This window comes from Psammomys obesus, unplaced genomic scaffold (genome assembly GCF_907164565.1).
Source record: "Psammomys obesus unplaced genomic scaffold, mPsaObe1.curated_primary_1811, whole genome shotgun sequence".
Lineage (NCBI taxonomy): Eukaryota > Metazoa > Chordata > Mammalia > Rodentia > Muridae > Psammomys > Psammomys obesus.
In genome coordinates this window covers 4208343-4227755 of record NW_026596149.1, presented here as the reverse complement: position 1 = coordinate 4227755, position 19413 = coordinate 4208343, and the positions used below count along the sequence as shown (strand labels likewise).

The 19413-nt window shown below is 40.8% G+C and overlaps 1 protein-coding gene across 2 annotated transcripts in view; it reads right to left on the bottom strand.

Moving 5' to 3' along the window:
• Window positions 1–19413, bottom strand: part of Nebl (nebulette) — a 365083-nt gene that overhangs the window by 70495 nt on the left and 275175 nt on the right. Inside the window, exons 12-15 of one of the 2 annotated variants that reach the window (XM_055593781.1) lie at window positions 18759–18860; window positions 7348–7461; window positions 5686–5790; window positions 1175–1279 (exon numbers count right to left, since the gene is read on the bottom strand). The exons of the other annotated variant lie outside the window; for it this stretch is intronic. Of the exons in view, the coding sequence (XP_055449756.1) occupies window positions 1175–1279; window positions 5686–5790; window positions 7348–7461; window positions 18759–18860 (426 nt within the window). The remainder of the gene's footprint in view (window positions 1–1174; window positions 1280–5685; window positions 5791–7347; window positions 7462–18758; window positions 18861–19413) is intronic. 2 annotated transcript variants of the gene reach the window in all.

The window sequence follows — 19413 nt, the reverse complement described above, 5'->3', positions numbered from 1 at the left end:
CAGACATAGCACACTGGGGAGGCTGTGGTAGGAGGCTAGTTACAAGTCAAGTTACACAGAAACTCCCAGGTCAGCCCTCTCTTGGGGAGGGAGGGAGGGCAGGAGAGAGGCGAGGAAGAGGGAAAGAGAGTGTTAATTATTTAATCATGAATTAATTTAAAGACAAACTCGTGCTTCCAAACACCGGGGAGAGGTGTTAAGGCGTCAACTGGTTACACTCTAGACGCCCTGAGAAAGAATCCCCGTGAGGTTCCAGACCAGGCTGGCCTGTAGGAACTTGTTTCACTTGTGTTCACTGATGTGGAAGAGACAGCCTAAGAGTGGGTGACGCCACTTCCTAGATTTCAGTCCTAGACTGTGTGGAAAAGGGGGCGGTGACCTGGGCACAGACACGGGTCGGGTCTCAACGCGTTGCTCCCTGCTCTGCACTGGGTGCACCTGTGCAGCCAGCGCTTCAACTTCCCACCACGCTGCCTCCCCACGGAGCTGGGCTGCAACCTCTGACCCCCGGAGCCCTTGCTCTTTTGAATTGATTTTGTCGGGGTATTTCACCACAGCAACAAGAAAGAAAACTAAATCGGGGAGTAATTCATTTTCAAATCATTATAGAATTTAGGTTCCACAGAATACAGTTAAAAGAGTCGTGTAAATGTTTAGCTTAACAGATGCTAGAAACTGCATCTTTTACATCTATTTTAAACTTGGAATAATAACTTAAAAACAGATACTGACTTTACAATGTGCTAGGAAGAAAAAAAAATAAGTTCTTTTACAGAATGCATAGGGTTTCAATGTTAGAAGAAACATTAATTTAAAATGCATTAGCAAGGATGTTTTCCTTTTTCAATAACATTTCTAATTAAATGGAAAAATTATAATAAACCTTATACCAAGAAAATTAATTTTGAGCTCAAAAATGTCAAATCGGCATAGTATAAAAATTTAAATCATCATGAGATTTGATCGCAGTTTAATTAGTTCCTAGATTTAAACTTTTTAATTATATGAAGAACTTATTTTTATGAAACTCCTTTATGTTGAAACAGATCCAGCTGACCCAAAAGATAGAAAATGGAGTCCTGAAGCAACTTTAATGTCCTTGGACTCCATTCTTCAGAGAACATGGCACTAGGTGGTGGACAACCTAACGGTCACGTGGGTGAGAGGGGCGCACCTGGCTCAGGAGGGCGGCCGTGTCTTTGTGGTGCACGTGTTCCGAGGCCTCCGCATCAAAGTGGTACAACCCTTTGTTTTCTTCAAAATTCTTTTTATATTCCCACTAAAAGAAAAGAAAAGAAAATCAGCGAGAATAAAAGAGAGCGGTGAGTAAAATTCAGACTCAGGGATGTAGGGGTGGCTCTTGTCTAGCCTCCCAGCACTTGGGCGGCTGAGACAGGAGGACTGCTGACAGTTCCGGGCAGCCCTGGGCTACAGACTGAGGCTGCCTCACAGCAGTTCTCAGAGCAAACAGCATACAAACTGGAAGGCGCTGCCGTGGCGCCACAGAGCCTGGATCTGTCACAGCTGCTGTGGAGGAGACTTTGGAGCCGAGATAAATGGACAGTACAAGATGGTCTCGCTGCAGGCGTCCACACGGAGAGCACAGGAAGTGTCCAGAGATTGATTGTAGACACGACACAGAACACAGTCACAGAGTGGCAATGAGCAATCACTAGATGGGATCTCATGGGTCCTAATGGGCAAGGTGGAGTGAGATATGGACGCTGCTCCTTCTCATGGGACAGAAAAAGTGTTTAACAGTGTCCTGAAGATGAAATGGAAACAAAAAGGAAGAACGGGGGAAAGGAAGCTGGATCTAGGAAGGTGGCTGCACAGAAAAGCTCAGCCATGAGCAAGAAGAGAAGTCACAAGGACAAAGAGAAGCTGAGAAATAACTTAGCTAATTTTCTGAATTCCAAGGAGAGGGTGGGAGGTATCAAGAAGAACTGAAGAATCCACGTGCAGTTGATTGGATTTTTAAGTTGAAGAAGCTGGAAAAGGCCCTCTGCTATTTCAGACACACATGCACAGGTAAATTTGGAAGAGACCAGAATAAATATGGATGGCATTTCACTCTAGACTGGCAGCAGGGAATCAAGATCTCTAGCACTGGAGAGCAGACACTTGGGAATTAGTCCTATGGAGGAAGACTTCTACAGCAAACAGTAGCCATCAGAGAGACAAGGCTACAGAGACTTACAGAGATCAAGTTACAGAGACAAGGCTACAGAGACTTGCAGAGATCAACTTACGGGTTCCAGAAAAAAATGGTTGCATTGAATGAAGAAAATATCTGTAACATTTGACTGGCAGCCCAACAGAAGTGGCCACAAAGACACTCGTGGATCCTAGGCGCTGCTTTGAGGATGGAGACATGGGCAGGGAGAACGCTTAGCATCAGGAACAGGAAGATGGGAGGTGTGCCTGACCTGCCACAGAGGCCTTGCTCAGTAGGGACAGAGTTCCAGAGGGAGCCTGGCTTCAGGTGCTCCCTGTCACCAAATTCTAACCAGCATGAAATGAATTTGGAAAGAAGCACGGGAAAGTCACACATGACATCCTGACTGGAAAGAACAATCAAATTTGGGTTCCTCTATGAATTTGAGATTAAAACTAAATAAAAGCTAATTCAAACAAAAGGCAAAGCCTAAGCCTGACATGATACACTGAGAAATGTTATACCATGCTTAAATTTTTTAATAATACCTACTTATAAAAGAACTATAATTTGAATGTATTAAGGCAAAACATATTCTACTATGGGGTCAAAATTCATAACTAATGAAGTCTAGGGAATTATGCTCAAAATAACAGATGTATACTAAAAATGGACTATGACCAACTCTTCAAACTCTAATCTGCAAATGAAATTCCTGATGCAAGGGCTTGTTTCCTGTATTAAATAGTCTCTGTTGCCCTCTAGTGGAAGTTATGTAGGATAACACAGTATATATTTTTAAAATTTACATAGTTATAGGGAAATTGAAAGCTCCATTTTTTCACAGCAAAATGTTTCTTCAAACATTTAGTTGGTGGTTCTGGGAAGGCTTTTAAATTACTTATTCTGCTCTACACATGACACATTAAAATTTAAAAATTCTGATATAGACCAATACATTTAAAGATGTTTAATAAAACAGACATTTATAGCAACCTAGCACTGAACTTCAGCAAAATCTCTAACATAAAATTTCTTCTTCAACGTTTTAATAAAATCTAACCAAAAATATTTCTATTCTCTTTATACAAAAATTTAAAAGAAAGCTATCCTAACTCACAACAAAAATAAGACAGTGTAGTATTACACAATGATTCAGAGAAAGTCTAACTCTCTGGCCCACGTGAGTGATGTAATCGGTTTGGTGATACATAGTGATATATAGTCTAGGGCAGACAGGAGATCTAAGCTCTGTGAATAATGAAAAAAATCGGTAGCATGACTTTGTCAGGCTTTCTGTTGGAGAGATGACAGAAACTGCATACTTTAAATTTTGATTTTTCTTCTCTAATGTAAAACAAACATCAGCACTTTGAAGAGAAAGGTTGCCTGTGAGAGGCCTACATTCTTGCTCATTTACACATGAATCCCATGTCCCTAGGAGAGTTAGTCTGAGTGTGTATAGGGGACAGTCCAGGCCAAACACTGCTACTAGATAAAAGCTGGACACTGGAGACTGAAGAAAGCAGAGGGGTGCAGAGGACAGAAAGATGGGCATGTGACTCACAGAGAAAAGCAGGAAGGCAGCACAGAAACGAAGGGCGGCTGGGATGTGTGTGTTGCTGGAGGAGTAAGCGCGGATGAAGCAGGACAATGTAATCTGAGGACTGACACCAAGGGATGTCAGCATGGCTCTAACACTGGAAACAATACACTGCTTTTGGCCCAGAGAGCAATACTTCCTAAATAAATTAGAGATTAATCTCTGCCAGTATGAACCACTTACGTTAAGATGCACCTTGAGAAGGCTAGTGTAACAGAAGTTTTGATTTCTTTAAAAACTTAGTTCTGTTATGTAAATCACTTTTGTTTTAATCCCAAGCATGGGATTTTAGTTTGGGCTTTAGTCCATAGCTGGTAACTGCCTCCTGAGGGGCATGGTCTTTGCCAGCTGGTAATGGCCTGCCTGGTACAGAGAGGCCTTGTCTAGCACTCTGAGGGATAGAAATATGAGAGCCCAGAAAGAGAAAGTGTGGCAGTTCGGAGAGAAAGAGTGGAAGCTTAGACAGATGAAGAGAAACTTCATGCTGTGTTTGCTGTTGTCGGAGAATTGGGGTAGCCCCCACAAGAACCCATCAACCCTAAACAGCAGGGAGAAGTAAGGGGTCTGCACCTCCTCTCCCCACTAACCTCTCTCCTACCTAGGGTCAAAGGGTTGGTGGACGGGAGGGAGAGCTGTAAATACACTAAATAAAATAGAATTTAAAAATGAGCACAGCCGGCTGGTGGTAGCAACATGGAGAGAGTAGACATACAAGTACCAAATGGTGTTTGCCAATGCTAAGAAATGAAGTTCCCTCAAGACGAAGGGATGTAGCTGTGGAGGGCTCAGCACTGAAGACGGCGGGCTCAGCTGCTGAAAAGGCCGCCACCACTTCTTCCCATACCTTACCCAACATGTATTTTCTCATCTGATCTGGATCTGATCTGTAAGTTAGGACACTTTTAAATGAATGGATGGTTGTTATTAAAACAGGAATAACTTGAGGTCAAATTAGAGTCGATCATCACCATGTGGCACCTGGAACCACCAGTGACCAAGAGTCTTCAGTTATAAAAGCTAGTGCAGTCAGCAGCCAGATGTATCCGAAGACCCTGTACCCCAGAAGGGACTGTTCTGAGGGACTGGCCGCATGAATAGGAAACACAGCTATGACCATCAGGACGTAAAGCTCTCCTTGCTGGCCTGACAGATAACAGTCCATCTCAAGACTACGCTCATAATGACCATTCAACAAAGGCACCATCATGTTTCCTTGTCAGAAAAAATAGTTTCAACTATGACTGTATTTTATATATGCCTATAATACTAGGTATAAACAACATGTTTGCTAATGAAGACATAACATATATGACATTCTGGTATGGCTTTCATAAAAGAAGAGCCCTGACTGCAAGACATGGCTACCAAGTGGCTTCACTCTGATACAGATGAAGACACGAGAAGGAGGGCGAACGGAAATGGATGCTTGCTTATAAGAGTACAGTGAGTGTGCTTGCACTCACGAGATGTGAGAGCTTGCAGGAACCCACGTTAGGTGTCACTTTCTTCAGTGCAACAGCTCTGTCCATGCTCCAACAAATAACTTCCCATTCCCGGCCTTGCAGGCAACCCTCGTTAAACTGAATGTATCAAACATACACAAACATGTGAAAGTAGGAGGGGAGTTGGCAAGAAGATGGGGTTGGATAGAAGAAGAATGGGGGACAAGACAGAGTAATATGGGATGAAAGGGTTAATATATATTCTATACATGTATGAAATGGGAAAGAGTAATTCAAGAAAAAGAACGTTTATGAAGAGGCCGTGGGATTTGCATAAGCAGGTGGCTACTTTCCAGTGGGGCAGTTATTGGGGAGGACGGGCACACAGGCGCAGCTAACAAAGCTTACACGCCAGGGAGCAAACGGGAGCACCAGCATCGCAGAGCTACAGGCGTCTACTCTACAGTGGCCACAAGACTTACTCCACTGAGCATTCTGCTGGCCTTCAGAGCATGGTCTAAAAACAACAGATTTGGGAGATCTGAAACTGGTTCGTGAATGGTTTGAACATCTTTCTTGTACTGCACCTACAAAAATAACATGAAACAAAATACCATCTAGCAGAAGAAAACAGGCGTTGTAATTGCTTTTATTTTTATTTTATTTATTTATTGTTCTCCTCACACACAGCATCTTGGTTAGTGACTGGAAGATTTACAAGCAGCCACTAGATGGTGCTGATTCACTACTGAATGAGTAAAATGGTTATTTATGGACTTGCAAATATTTAAATTTCTTTTACAGTTTATATGTTCCAAAACGGTGGTGTTAACACACTTAAGTAATTATAGTAGAAACTCTACTTTCAGAAAACAAGGAAAATCATTGCTTTACTTTTTCCACGCTGCTGTAGAATTATTTCATTTCTACTTTGCTGTAATTTAGGCTTTTTCAACTTTGCATTCTGTAGCCATGCAAATCTATTCTGATTGTTTTAAACCAACTGCTCTGGAATGTAATGCTAGCAATGAGAATCAAATATAGGCATCAATCATATTAAATACTAACTTCATGCCCAAAACTTTTAAAAACACATTAAATATGTGAAGTAATTTTTATAACCACCCTAATTGTTGAGCATTTCATTCCCATTTGACAGATGTGAAAACTGAGGCACAGAAAAGATTGAAGGCAGAACAGTAAGTGGTGGGACAGGATCACATCTGGACGACTGATCCTCAGCCTTGAGCATTCAAAGCTAAATTCTAAATTCCTTTAAGATCAGCTCATTTCTACCCCCTTCATGTCTTGGCACACATTCAAAAATTATCAGTCAGGAAAAGAAAGATTCTGATGTCTCCAGATAAAAATGCCCACCTTAACTTCTACCGACAAACCAAGACTTGTTACTGAACCCTCTAAACATTAGTGAAAGAAAAGTACAGCCAGTCCCAGAAAATGAAGATGGCTGAGCAGATGCCTCAGGAGCAACCTCTTCAGGACACTCAAGTTTTCTGATTTAAGGGTTTGTACATATTTTAAATAGCCACAAAATGATCTGTTTGACATTGTTTCTGTTTTTATACAATGCATCTTACTAGTAAGAATTTCGAACAATTCTTACCAAATAAATCCTTCTTCATTTTAAAATCATAAAAATAAATCTATAAGGACAGCACTTAGCATAATAAAAGTGAAAGAAATTTTAAACCTCTCACAGTACAATTCATGACCATATCTTTTTTACAAACCCCCATGTATCAGGTAGTACTTTGTAATAAACTCAATTTTGTGGGCATAATTATGTGTTAATTGTTGTCCTACCTACTAATTTGTGATAATATACATTTCTTTCCTGAAAAACTCTATCATCTATTTCTACTCTTGATCAGACACAATATAATTTTATTCATACCACTGTTCCTACTTATTAACTAATTAGTAATCAGTAACCATTAATAGCAAATTATAATAATATACTTTTCTGGAAAAAAGCTTCAGGAAAATATGCTTCAGTGTTTTCAACTACAAATTATTTGGAAATTACATGATCTTGATTAAATATCAGTAATTACAACACAGTCAGTTCTAGGAAAACAAGACTCTAAAGATATGGAGAGCGATTTCTGTAGATTACAACTTACGTCACTTGCCAGGACAGTAGCGAGCCGGTGCTGTCTAAATGAAGCACTTTCCAGAGGGTTGTAGTGGTGGCTCTTTTCCTTCATTTCATTATCAAATTTTTCTTTATATTTAACCTATCATAAAGAAAACGGACAGGCTAAATGAAATCACATATTTTAGTAAAAAAGTAACACATTAGGCTTCTTTTAAGAGATAAGATAAAAGCTACCTTTCAAATGAATAGTAAGACAGTTTAAATTCCTGATATTCATTCCCCCTCCATAAACTTAATGAGGCATTTAGAAAAATTTAATGTGCTACTTGAATATTGGTCATGAATGCCATTAAGCATGAACTCAAATTCTCTGCTCATGAGAATTATGCATTTAAAATATAATTTTTTACATCATTTTCCATTTCTGTACTCCTGTAAACTGGGATCAGTTAGAACTGAGACCACACATTTCTTAAGGTCTGCACACTTAGAAAAGGGGTTCTTGGAACCAGAAATCGAACGTGTTTTCCTGGGGGAATTATTCCAAATAAAGAATACAGTTGGTATCCATATTTCATTTGTTCAAAAATTCATTTTTAAAACTGTATTTCTCCAACATTCATATTTTAATTGTTCAAAGCCGAATTTTTAGGAAATAGATTTTCTACATTGTTCTACATCTACTTCCTGACAGTTTTAGGGTTTGTTTTTTTTTTTTTTTCTGCTTTAAGCCCTTAGCTTATCCAGCAGAAAAAGTATGTTAATATTCAGTCTAAATTTTTTTCTTCTTTAGTCATAAGACAACAAGAAAAAGAATATCAACTTAGAGTTATTCATTCATGGTTAAATAAGAACAGGAAGGCATGTTATAGACTGGAATGTAGAGACAATTTCTCTCCCAAAACAGATAAATGAATAACACCTTAGCTACTCTCATCTCATATCCCTCGATGAATTCTGCCAGAAAATGATGTACATATTTCAGAAGCAAAAATAAAAAGGTTTTCTTTCATACTATTTCTATAATCTTACAATATTTTACAATATTGTAAAAGACAGAGCCCTAAGGCTCTGTCTTAAGTAGTCCCTATTAAATAGAATTTGAAAATGACTGCTTTCACGGCCTGTTTGGGGTGGTGGTCTTCTCCAGGGATACCTGCCAGGTGTCTACAAGAGCGAGCCAGTGAAGCTTTGGTGGTAATACAGTATTGGAGAAGTACCTCCTGTGTGCTCTGTTTGCAAATAATTTTCTGGAGAGATAGGATAGACAGAGGTAGTGGTTAAAGACAGGGAACAAGGTAGGAGAGGGAGCACAGAAAGTCAAGAGGCCAGAGATCACATTTGGGGAGAACAAGGGGGAGAGGACAGAAGAGAAACTGAGGGTGGAGGCATCTCTGTGACAAGCTGGAGACCTAAGGTAGGCTCCTGGGAGGACATGAGGGGGGTTCAAGCAGCGACTCCCAGTAGCAGGCCATAAACACTGAAGAGGACACCACTAACTAGACTAGTCTCCTAGCAGAGGGAGGGGAACACCAACCCACCCACAAAAACTTCAACCCCAAATTTACCCTGCCTACAAGATGTGCAGGGATAAAGATAGAGCAGAGGTTGAGGGAATACCCAGCCAATGACTGGCCCGACCAAAGACCCAGCCTATCAGAGAGTGCCAAGCCCTAACACTATGACTGGTACTCTGCTAAGGTTGCAGACAGGAGCCTGACAGAGTTATCCTCTGAGAGGCTCTACCTAACAGTGCCTCAAAACAGATGCTGAGACTCACAGCCAAATATTAGGCAATGAGAAGGGAGTCTTGTGGAAAAATGAGAGGAAAGATAAAAGGAGGTGACCTGGAGGTGACAGGAGCTCTAAAAAAAGATCAACAGTGCCAACTAACCAGGACCCAGAGGAGTTTGCTGAGACTGAAGTATCAACAAAGGAGCATGCATGAACTGGATCTAGACAACCTACAAAGATATAGAAGATGGGCAACTTGGGCTTCATGTGGGTTTCCTAGTAAGGTAAATGTGGACTGCATAGGACATGGACTCACTTGCCAGCTTTCTGATCACTTCCCCTGGTAGGACTGCCTTGCCAGGCCACAGGGGAAGAGAACAACTCAGTCCTGATGCAACTTGATGAGCTGGGGTGGATGGGAAAAGGAGCCCCCCTTTTCTGAAGAAAGGAGGAGGGGGAAGGAGGGAGAACCAGACTGGGAGGGGAGGAGGGATGGGGCTATAACAAGGATGTAAAGTGTATTAAAAATTTTGTAAAGAAAAGAATAATAATAAAAAAATAATACTCTGTTCTTCATGCTGCTTGGTACATTTATTTTAAATAATTGGTAAAGCATTTTCAAAATGAAAAAAAGATTTAAAATTATTATTTTGTAGATTGAAATCAGAGACAAGAGCACAAACAGAAAATATTTCTATTTCCTTCATACCTTAACTGGCATCACTTAAGGATCCTCCTTCCTCAGCCATGTTCATGCTTGCACTTCCTTTCCAAGACCAGCCTCCTTCCACCCAGTCACTTTACAGTGATTCTCTTGGGCAGTGGCTGTGCGGCTCGAATTAGCTGGCACGCTGTGTCACGCTGCCTGGCACCAACTTTCCAGTCAATTATCCTGTTCTCTAACCTCAGCCAACTTGTGTGTCTCCATTACATAAAAGAGAAAGTAGGCTTTCATCCCTGGGGAGCCTGAGTTTCTTTCGTTACTGTAATGAACAACAACCCAGTCAACTTGGAGGAGGAAAGGATTTATTTTGGCTCACAGTTCCAAGTTACCGTCCATCTCTGCAAGGAGGCCACAGAGGCAGCTGTGGAGACAACCGCTCAGGCGTCATCCACGGGAGGGCCACAGAGAGCGAGGGATGAATGCACACTTGTTGCTTAGTTGGCTTTCTCCGCTTTGCAGCGTCCTAGACACTCTGGTCATCGAACCGTCCCCCACCATCGTGCCGGGTCTCTCCCACATCAGAACATCACAAGAAGTCCGCACAGGCATGCCTACACACCCATCGCACAGGCCGTTCTAGACCCTGTCAGGGAAACGATTAACAGGAGCCACACCAGCACACTTGCTACTGCTTGTGTACACCTCGCCCTGCCACGACCGTTACACAGGATGCAAAGACGATGGTACGCTGGCGTGGGAAATAAAAATGGTAGCTTATCTGCTACTGAACCTGGCATTTCCTCTCTTAAGAAAATACATATCTCTGATAAATAATTATCAATCTCTTGCCCACAGCATTCCAATAATTATATTGAATGTAATAATAAGAACTGTAAATTTGTTTTCATCCTAAACTTTGGTTGCCTAAGTAATGTGGTTTCAGAAGATGTGTATGAAACAAAACATGAGTTTTCATTGTTAATTAACTAACACATAATAACCTCATATATAAAAATACATTGAACAAACACGGACATACAACTGGATCTTGCCTCAAACCTTCTCCAAGATTTGCACATACGAATAAAGAATAAAGAGACTCAAATGGCTGATGTGGGTCAAGTCTCTCACCTCCTGACTGTCTCCCTCACTAACGGAGCAGACATGTTCAACATTCTGTTCCATTTTCAATCCACAGTTCACAACCTGGCTGTCTGCTTCCCTATTCACACTCACATCTCCCCAGAGGTCCCTGAAATGCCCTGACTGTCACTGCTTACCCAAGCATGGAACAAAGCATATACCTGCCAGTTATAAGACCAGTGGGGAATGGGAGAGATAAGTGTTGATGTTAAGATAAAATGTTACCGCTTACACTTAGATCCTAGAAGTAAATAAAGTTCAATAACTTAGCTGTGGGGTTACTTTATTTACATTATGAGTATCACACATAATGGCTCACAGAGCCATTACTTTCTAATAAGTATATAGAATGATTGATTATATAAAATCAGACCCCTAGTTTCTAAAGAATCGTGACTATAACTAGGCTCTAGGATGTCCCTGCTGTGACTGTTAAGCTACAAAGACAGAATTTAATGAATTCTCTAAGTGCCTCTGGACAGAGCACTGCCTCCAGGAACTGAAACCATGTGAGTTTTCACCACTCGGGGCCTGGCTCCCTCACAGCACCACCTATGCTCAGGCTTCCCTAAGCCAGCAAGGAGAGAAAAGCAGACCCTCAGCATAACTGTACAAACAAATGTTGGGGGAAGCTGAAAATTTGAGGAGTGGAGCTTAATTCTCACTGAAAACAACCCGCACATGTCTAAAGGTACCCATTCTTCCCAATCTCTGCTAAAACTGAGCTGCAAATGAGCAAGGGAACTAGTAGACAACTTTATAAGAACTTGCCACAGAAACAATCAGATTTTAGGTTGAATTTTATGCAGAATGCTCTCTGTACCCTTCTTTTTCCTTCCTTCTTCCCTCCCTCCTTTTCCTTCCTTTTTTTCTTCTTATATTTTCTTTTCTTTTGGATCTGGGAAATATCAGACTTAAATAAGAACCCAGAGACTGGTGTGCCCTTATTTTCTTTACAAAATAATAACACCCCACCTTTGTATCAATGCTAAGGACCCAGAAACTTTGCTTAAGACATCCACATGCTTATAAAACAGCCCAATCAATTTTATTTTATAACCCTAAAAGCCCTGGACTCTGGAAATTGCCATAGGGTGAGTCACTCAAGCCATTTAAAACACAGATATACATACATACATAGAACTAATACAAGCCATATCAAGAACTATACATAAATGAACAGAGAGATCCATTCACACTGACAACTTGGAATATGACATTTAAGCTCCTGCTTGGCAGTGTGGGAAAACTGGCAGTGTGTGTTTGCCAGGAAGGGAGAATGGGAGCATCTCCAAGCCAATTAATATCCTCTACAGTTTAAGAACACTATTTATTACTAAATTTTTATAGTAATTCATATTGGATCTTTTAAGTTTTAACTCACTAATACAACAAATACTATTTTGTAACAAATACTTAAGCATTAAATGTATATTGTTTCTCTATTGTTAGAAAACTAGACAAAGAATTAATCCCTCATCCTGCAGACAAATTCCAAAGATTAAATTCAGATAATATAAGAACATAGTAACAAATTAGCCTCATTTAGAACTTTCACACTGATGGTTTTGACAGTCCATTTACATTTGAGATGAACATGAACTAGCATCTCTGTCTTGGCACATGAAATTGTGCTTCATTAAGGTTTTTAAACAATTACAACATAACAATATGCATCTTCCTAATTTTAAAAGAGAAAGTCGGGGCTGGAGAGATGGCTCAGTTTAAGAGCAAGTACTGCTCTTGCCAAGGCCTAGAGTTTGGTTCCCAGCAAACATGTTAGGTGACTCACCCCCACCTAGAACTCTGGTTCCAGGTCAGGCTTCCTCCGGCTAGACATGCACACATGCAGTGCCCACACTTACACACACAATCATGCACATGCACACGGACGCACATGTACACATATGCACACACACAGGGGCACAGGCATTCATGGACAGGTACACAAACATATGCATGGGCATGCACACACATGCCCACAGCGAAAATCGGATCTCCAAAAAGTAACATCTAAAGGGGAAAGCTTGCGTCTATACTGTTAAAGCAAGGGTTCCATTCGGCGTAAGAACGGTCTGGCATCTGCTGTCTGACCCCAGGAACACCCCTCAGAGCTCAGCACAGGGGCAAACTGTGAGCGCCTCTCCATTCACAGTCTGTTGTCCTCTCCTCACTACGCAGGCCTGGCCACTACACAGCAGCCCGCTGCCTCGCCTTTGCCTTCTCTCACACACTCATTCACCCCTTTTCCCTGCTTACTGAATTCCTAAACCATTTCCTATCAATGTATGTCTGTGCCTTTGCCATCGGCTTAGGAACCAGAAAGTGCATGACCTTCAAAGTTACTGGCGAAAATAAGAAACTACATGTTTGACCTTTGTTTCAGGTTGATGGACCTGAGAACACACATGAAATAAGCCATTCTATGACTCCTATTCACTCTTCTACCCGTCTTTTAGATGTTTATAGACTATTAACACCAAGAGAAAAGTCAAGCTGATGCATACTGAAAACTTGCAAATTGCAACCTGTTTAAATATCTGATCACTTAGTAGCTACATAATTTGAGATTGAAAAAATATATTTCTAAAAACGTAAAGGGGGATCAAATGGTAGGACTCCTGTGGAGTGATTTTGAAATGCGAAAACAGATACTCGAATTGAAGATTTCTTCTAAGGACTTGAGGAAGGATTGGGTGAAGTGAATTTAAGGATGGGGTCTAGGAGCTGGTGGTACTGCCTTTGCTTTGCCCTCTGTATGTACTCATCTGAAAAAAAGGTAGATGAGAAAAAGTTCTGAGTGTCTACATAAAAAGGATTCTTTCGGAGTTGTGCGATCTGTAGGCCAGGTGACAATTTTAACCGCACACCCAAGACAACTCTAACAAGCAGCTACTTCTGCCATCACAGCAACATTACAGAAATAGAGAAACAAAGCAACATGCCCAAGGTCACTCAGAAAACAAGCAACAGGGCCAGTAGTGTCGTCCAGGAGTCCTGCTCCTCTGTCAAGTTCCCTAGGCACCGAAGGGGACTAGACTGCTTCTGTGTAATCTGCTGTGTGGCTCAAGAAAATTTCCATACACAGAAAAGGATGGGGTTATAACAAGTCAGGGAGGGAATAGGTAGAATGGCTCAGCAGGGTTGGGGTGTTGGCTGCCAGGCTGTGCTGACCTGAGTTTGATCCCTGAGACCCACATTGTGGGATTTGTTCTCTAACCTCTACGCATTCTCGAAGGCACCAACCCACATACACATAAAACCCAAAGCAATTCCCAGCTCTCCTGCCTTCTTAATAAGCATTATTAGGGATGCTCAGAGCTTCAATAGCCATGTTAGGCCTCTCTTAAGTGGGCTGTCCAAGCATCTCCTCAGTTTCACATGCCTTAGACGCCTTCCAAGCCACAAAACTGCTTTCTAAGTGGAAGTGTTTGGGAAACCGTAAACCAATTAACACAAGTCACAACTGCCTTCCTGCATCTCTCCTGCACTTCCCCTCTCTCTGCGTCCCACTTCTGCTATAGCCATGGACACTTCTGAGCTGTACATCACTCCTAGCCGGCCTGCGGGATTTTCATCTCTCACAGAGGCCAACCTTGGCTGCAAGTGTTGACATCTTAATCTACCTGGAGAAATGGCTACATAAGCCATCTCACATCAAAGTTTTCTGTGATTACTTATTTCTCACCTGAAAGTGGCAATTAAGTGACTTGTTCTTTTTGATTTTAACTGAAACACACATGCATGCGCGTGCACGCACACACGCGCACACACACACACACACACACTGTAGTTACATGTAGGAATCACTTTTCCTTTTTACTGCTTTGATGATAGGGCACATCATATCTGTAACAGTTGGGCTCGAGTCATTATTCAGTAACAGCTACAGAGTTTAATTTTACAGGATGAAGAGTTGGATGGGTGGTGATGGTGGTAGTACATTAAGAATTCTTTTAATACCATTGAACTTCAAATGGTTAAGACAGCAAACTGAATGGTTCTGTGAAAAACACCAAGACCAAAAGTAACCCGGGGAGGAAAGGGTTTACTTCATCTCACAGCTCCCAGGTAATGGTCTATCACCGAGGGAGGTCAGGGAAGAAACTGATGCAGACAGGAAGGATGAAGAGGTGCTGCCGACTGGCTTGCTTCTTCTGACTTACTTCACTGCCTTCCTGCGCAGCCCAGGGACAGTCCACCCACAGAGGACTGGGCCCTCCCTCGTGAAGCAACAATCAGGAAAATACCCCACAGACATGCCAACAGGCCAACTAGATAGAGGCAAGTCCTCAGTTGAGATTCCCCTCTTCCCAGGTATGTCTAGATTTCTGTCAAGTTGAGAAAATATATTAATATAAAAAATGTAACATCATGTGCTAGTATATTATATAAAAGGATCACATTTCTATTCTGCTCTGTAAGTAATGTCATATAGTCAAATTAATACAACACTGACCCTTATCTCATTAACAATCCTCCCACATTCCTTTTTATGGCTATAACCAATACCCTTGACTCAGGGGCCCCACTGCTGTCCTCAGTCACCTTCTCTGCCTTTCTTCAGGGCTTTCCTCTTGAGCAAATTTCTCTCCCTTTAAACCCAGCCTAGCTCAAAACTGCCTCCTACACAAAACCTTTCTAACGACATGTCCTTCTCCCCCACACTAGCAAGAGACAGAATGCTGATAGGTACAAATGACATTTCACTTTAGTTGTGTTGGCATTTCTTTTTCTACTAATAAAATTTGAGCATCTTTTCACATGTTCATTGGCCATTTATCATTCCTCTCTGTAGGATCTTATTCTTAATTTCTGCTGAGCTGTTAGTCATTTTCATGCGAGGGCTGGAGAGCTATCTCGGCTGTTAAGAGCACTTGCTGCTCTTGCAGGACACGCCTGTTCGACTCCTCACACCCCCTTGGTAAATCACAACCCCCTATTACTCCAGGCCAGAGTCATCCAACATCATCCTCTGACTTCCGTGGGCTTCTTTAGACACAAATGCACACTCGGGCACACACACATATGTAAATAATAAAAATAGCTTTTTTTAAAAAGATCTTATTGGCCAGCACAAAGCTCAGTGAGAGACCCTGTCTCAAAATATGAAGTGGAGTGCAACCAGAAACATCCGATGCTGATATCTGGCCTCCACCAGCACACATTAACACACACACACACACACACACACACAGAGAGAGAGAGAGAGAGAGAGAGAGAGAGAGAGAGAGAGAAATACACACACATATACAGATGGAGTAGAAAATCAGACAGAATGTTGGTTACATAAGTAACTTTAAACAGGATATATGTGGGTTCAGTATCTGACTAGTCAGAGTACACTGAAAAGAACACTGAAAATAAGAAAAGGGCGCTGAGCCAGGCAATGGTGGTGCACACCTTTAATCCCAGCACTCAGGAGGCAGAGAAGATGGGTCTCTGTGAGTTCAGGGCCAGCCTGGTGTACATAGTGAGTTCTTAAAGACAAAAATATGTATTAACTACTTTATCATGCATATTATAGCTCTTTTTTCTAATATTTTGAGATAACTGCTCTTCTTTTTACTATTTGAAAAATTATTCTCATTTTTCTCTATACAAATTCTAAGAGTGTTTAATTTACTCAGTTATTTAATTTGATCCTCATTTTTGAAAAATCTTTGGATTTGAATTGGAATTACATAGTCTTTAAAACTAATTTTGAAGAAATAGTGTCATGGTGATGTTGAATATCAAGAATCTCAAACCAAGGGTCAAGTATGTCTTTCTAGACTCAGGATTTACATTATATTCTTCAGTCATAGTTTAAACTTTTTTTTACATATATTGCTCCATCGTGAGGTACTATATAGGAAATGGATTTTTCCACAATTGAAAACCAAGTGCATTAAAAAAAAAGGTTTGTTAATATTATTGTTGAACCCCTGACGTATTAAGGATACTATGCTATGCTTGCAGATGGGAGCCTAGCATAGCTGTCCTCTGAGAGGCTCCACCCAGCAACCAAAGTAGATTCTGAGACTCATAGACAAACATCAGGCTGAGTACAGGGAGCCTTGTTGAAGAGTGGGGTTAAAGACAGAAGGACCTTGAAAGGCAGAAGCTCACAAGACCAACAGAGCCAACTAGCCAGGGCCCAGGGTGGATTGTGAAGACTGATGCACCAGCCAAGAACCATAGAACTGGACCTAGGCTCTCTACACAGAGGTAGCTGATGGGCAGCTCAGTCTTCATGTGGGTTCCCCAGTAAGGAGAGTGGGGGTTGTCTCTGACATGGACTCTATTGTCTGCTTTTCAATCACTTCCCCTGGTGGGGCTGCCTTGCCAGGCCACAGGCAAAGAGGATGAGTTCAATCCTGATGCCAGCTGGGTGGGTTGGCGGAAGGGGGTTCCCCTTTTCTGAGAACTAGGAAAGGGGGAAGAGGGGAAAGAGGCATGGAGGTTGGGACCAGGAAGAGAGGAGGAAGGAAACTACGATTGGGTGCAAAATAAGTGAATGAATAAATGAATGAATGAATGAATAAGTGAGTGAAAAAAATTATTGTTGACTCTGTCAGTTTCTCCCCTCAATAAACCTTCTTGTTTATTTACTTACTTACCTGAGGTTTTTGAGACCGGCTGGCCTTTGATTTATACTCTTCCTGGCTGAGCCTCTTGAATGTTGATATGACAAATGTGGATTATGACATGCAGCAGTGGTTTTAATTTTCGTGTAATCATCATGTTTTACTAGTCTATTAGAACCTCGGGTCTTGTTAAAGTACAAGCCTCGTGCGCTATATAATGACTCCTAAGTTTTCTTTTTTATATTTTAGTTATTATATTCATGTCTTTGAGTTGTTCGTAGCATTGGTTTATTTGGTTTTGGCTTTACTTTGCTTTGAGAATGGAGTCTCATTCTATAGTACAGCTAACATAAACCTTCTGCCTCAGCCTCCTGAGTGCTAGGCTTAAAGAAATGTAGCATCATACTTGGCTTGCATTCATATTGTTAATCTGCCTGAGATTTTGTATACAGTTAAAGATAAAGATCCAATTCTCTTTCACCACAATGGGCAGCCAGTGACATTAGCACCATTTATTAACTAGCCTAACTTTCCCCACTGGCTTGAATCAATACTTTTGCCATACTTTAAATTCTTAAAATGTGCTGGAATCTATATTAGGAATGTCTCTTCTAGCCCACTGATAATTTTAACTATCAATATATACTGACTTATTCAAATGGTTGCCCATTAATTCTCTTTTACTGATCTCCATTCTCACATTGTTCAAGGGTCTTCAGACAACCCCTGTCCACAGAAACTTTAAAATTATTTCGGACATATTCTTAAAAATCCTTTTGCGTTCTCATTGAAATTGAATGACATTTATATGATAATTCTGGGAAAACTGAAAATGTAACCTGTTAAACTCTCAATCTATTTACTTTCATGTTTGTAGACTCTTCAGGTCTTATATTCTGAAATCAGATTTCAAGGTTTTCTGCATTTTATCTTTCCTGTTGTATTATCTAATTAAGAAAAACATTTTTGAATTGAGAAAGTATTTTATTAGTAAGTTAAAATCGTAGGTGTGTCTATTTTTGTATATATGTGCTTTAAAATGACTCTCAGCATTGGCTATTACCGGTCTTTGGAAATACAACATGGCCAAATTCACTGAGACAGATGTGAACCTGGAGGAAGAAGGCTGGCTTTGTTCTGAGAATTGGCTTTTTTCCCCTCTGCTGAAATCTGTAATTATTGCAATCCTAGCTAAGCAGCTTCAGAAACATTACCTCAGTTTATTCTTGCAATTAAAGATACTATCTAAGATGAAATATTTTCTATGCTCCTTGAAATAAAACCTCTGAATAAAGCCATTGAAGGATCATCATGCTCAAATCTTACCTGACTAGAAAGCTTAGAAGCTTCCACAGCGTGTTCAAAATCTGGTCTTCCAATCACAGAAGGCTCTTTATTCACTATGCCTTGCCCTTTCTTGTATTCTACCTAAAGAGAATAATGAGAAAATTTTACTATTCCTACTTTATATTACATTAACATTAATCAAAGTAAAGTATAATAGTCCCTTATCCCATTAAAAATGCTTCATACTACATACCAATTACTAATGTATTGACTGCTAAAGCAGGAGTGTATTTTATAGCCATTTACATAAGTTCAACTTTTAGCAGTAAACAATTACATATTTTAATCTAAGTAGCCAGTCATTATCATTTTTACAGTTATTTCTAAAAATAATAGGGGCTTCCTTCTTTGGACAGCTGAGACTGCATTCTTCATACAGATAGCAGTCATCATTTTACCCATGAAAACGGGCACTTGATTACCAAGCAGCTGAATTGGTTCTTTATTGATTTTTATGGGGCATGGATAATGCTCTCCCAATAGTTAACTTTAACCAGGATGTTTGGTGTGCTCACGTAAAATGGCATTAACTTGGAAGAGCATCCAAGAGAAGGTAAGTCACAGCCATGCATGCAGAAATGTGCCAAAGCAAGTGTTGGTAGGAAAGAATAGGCAAACCACCAGCAACAGATGG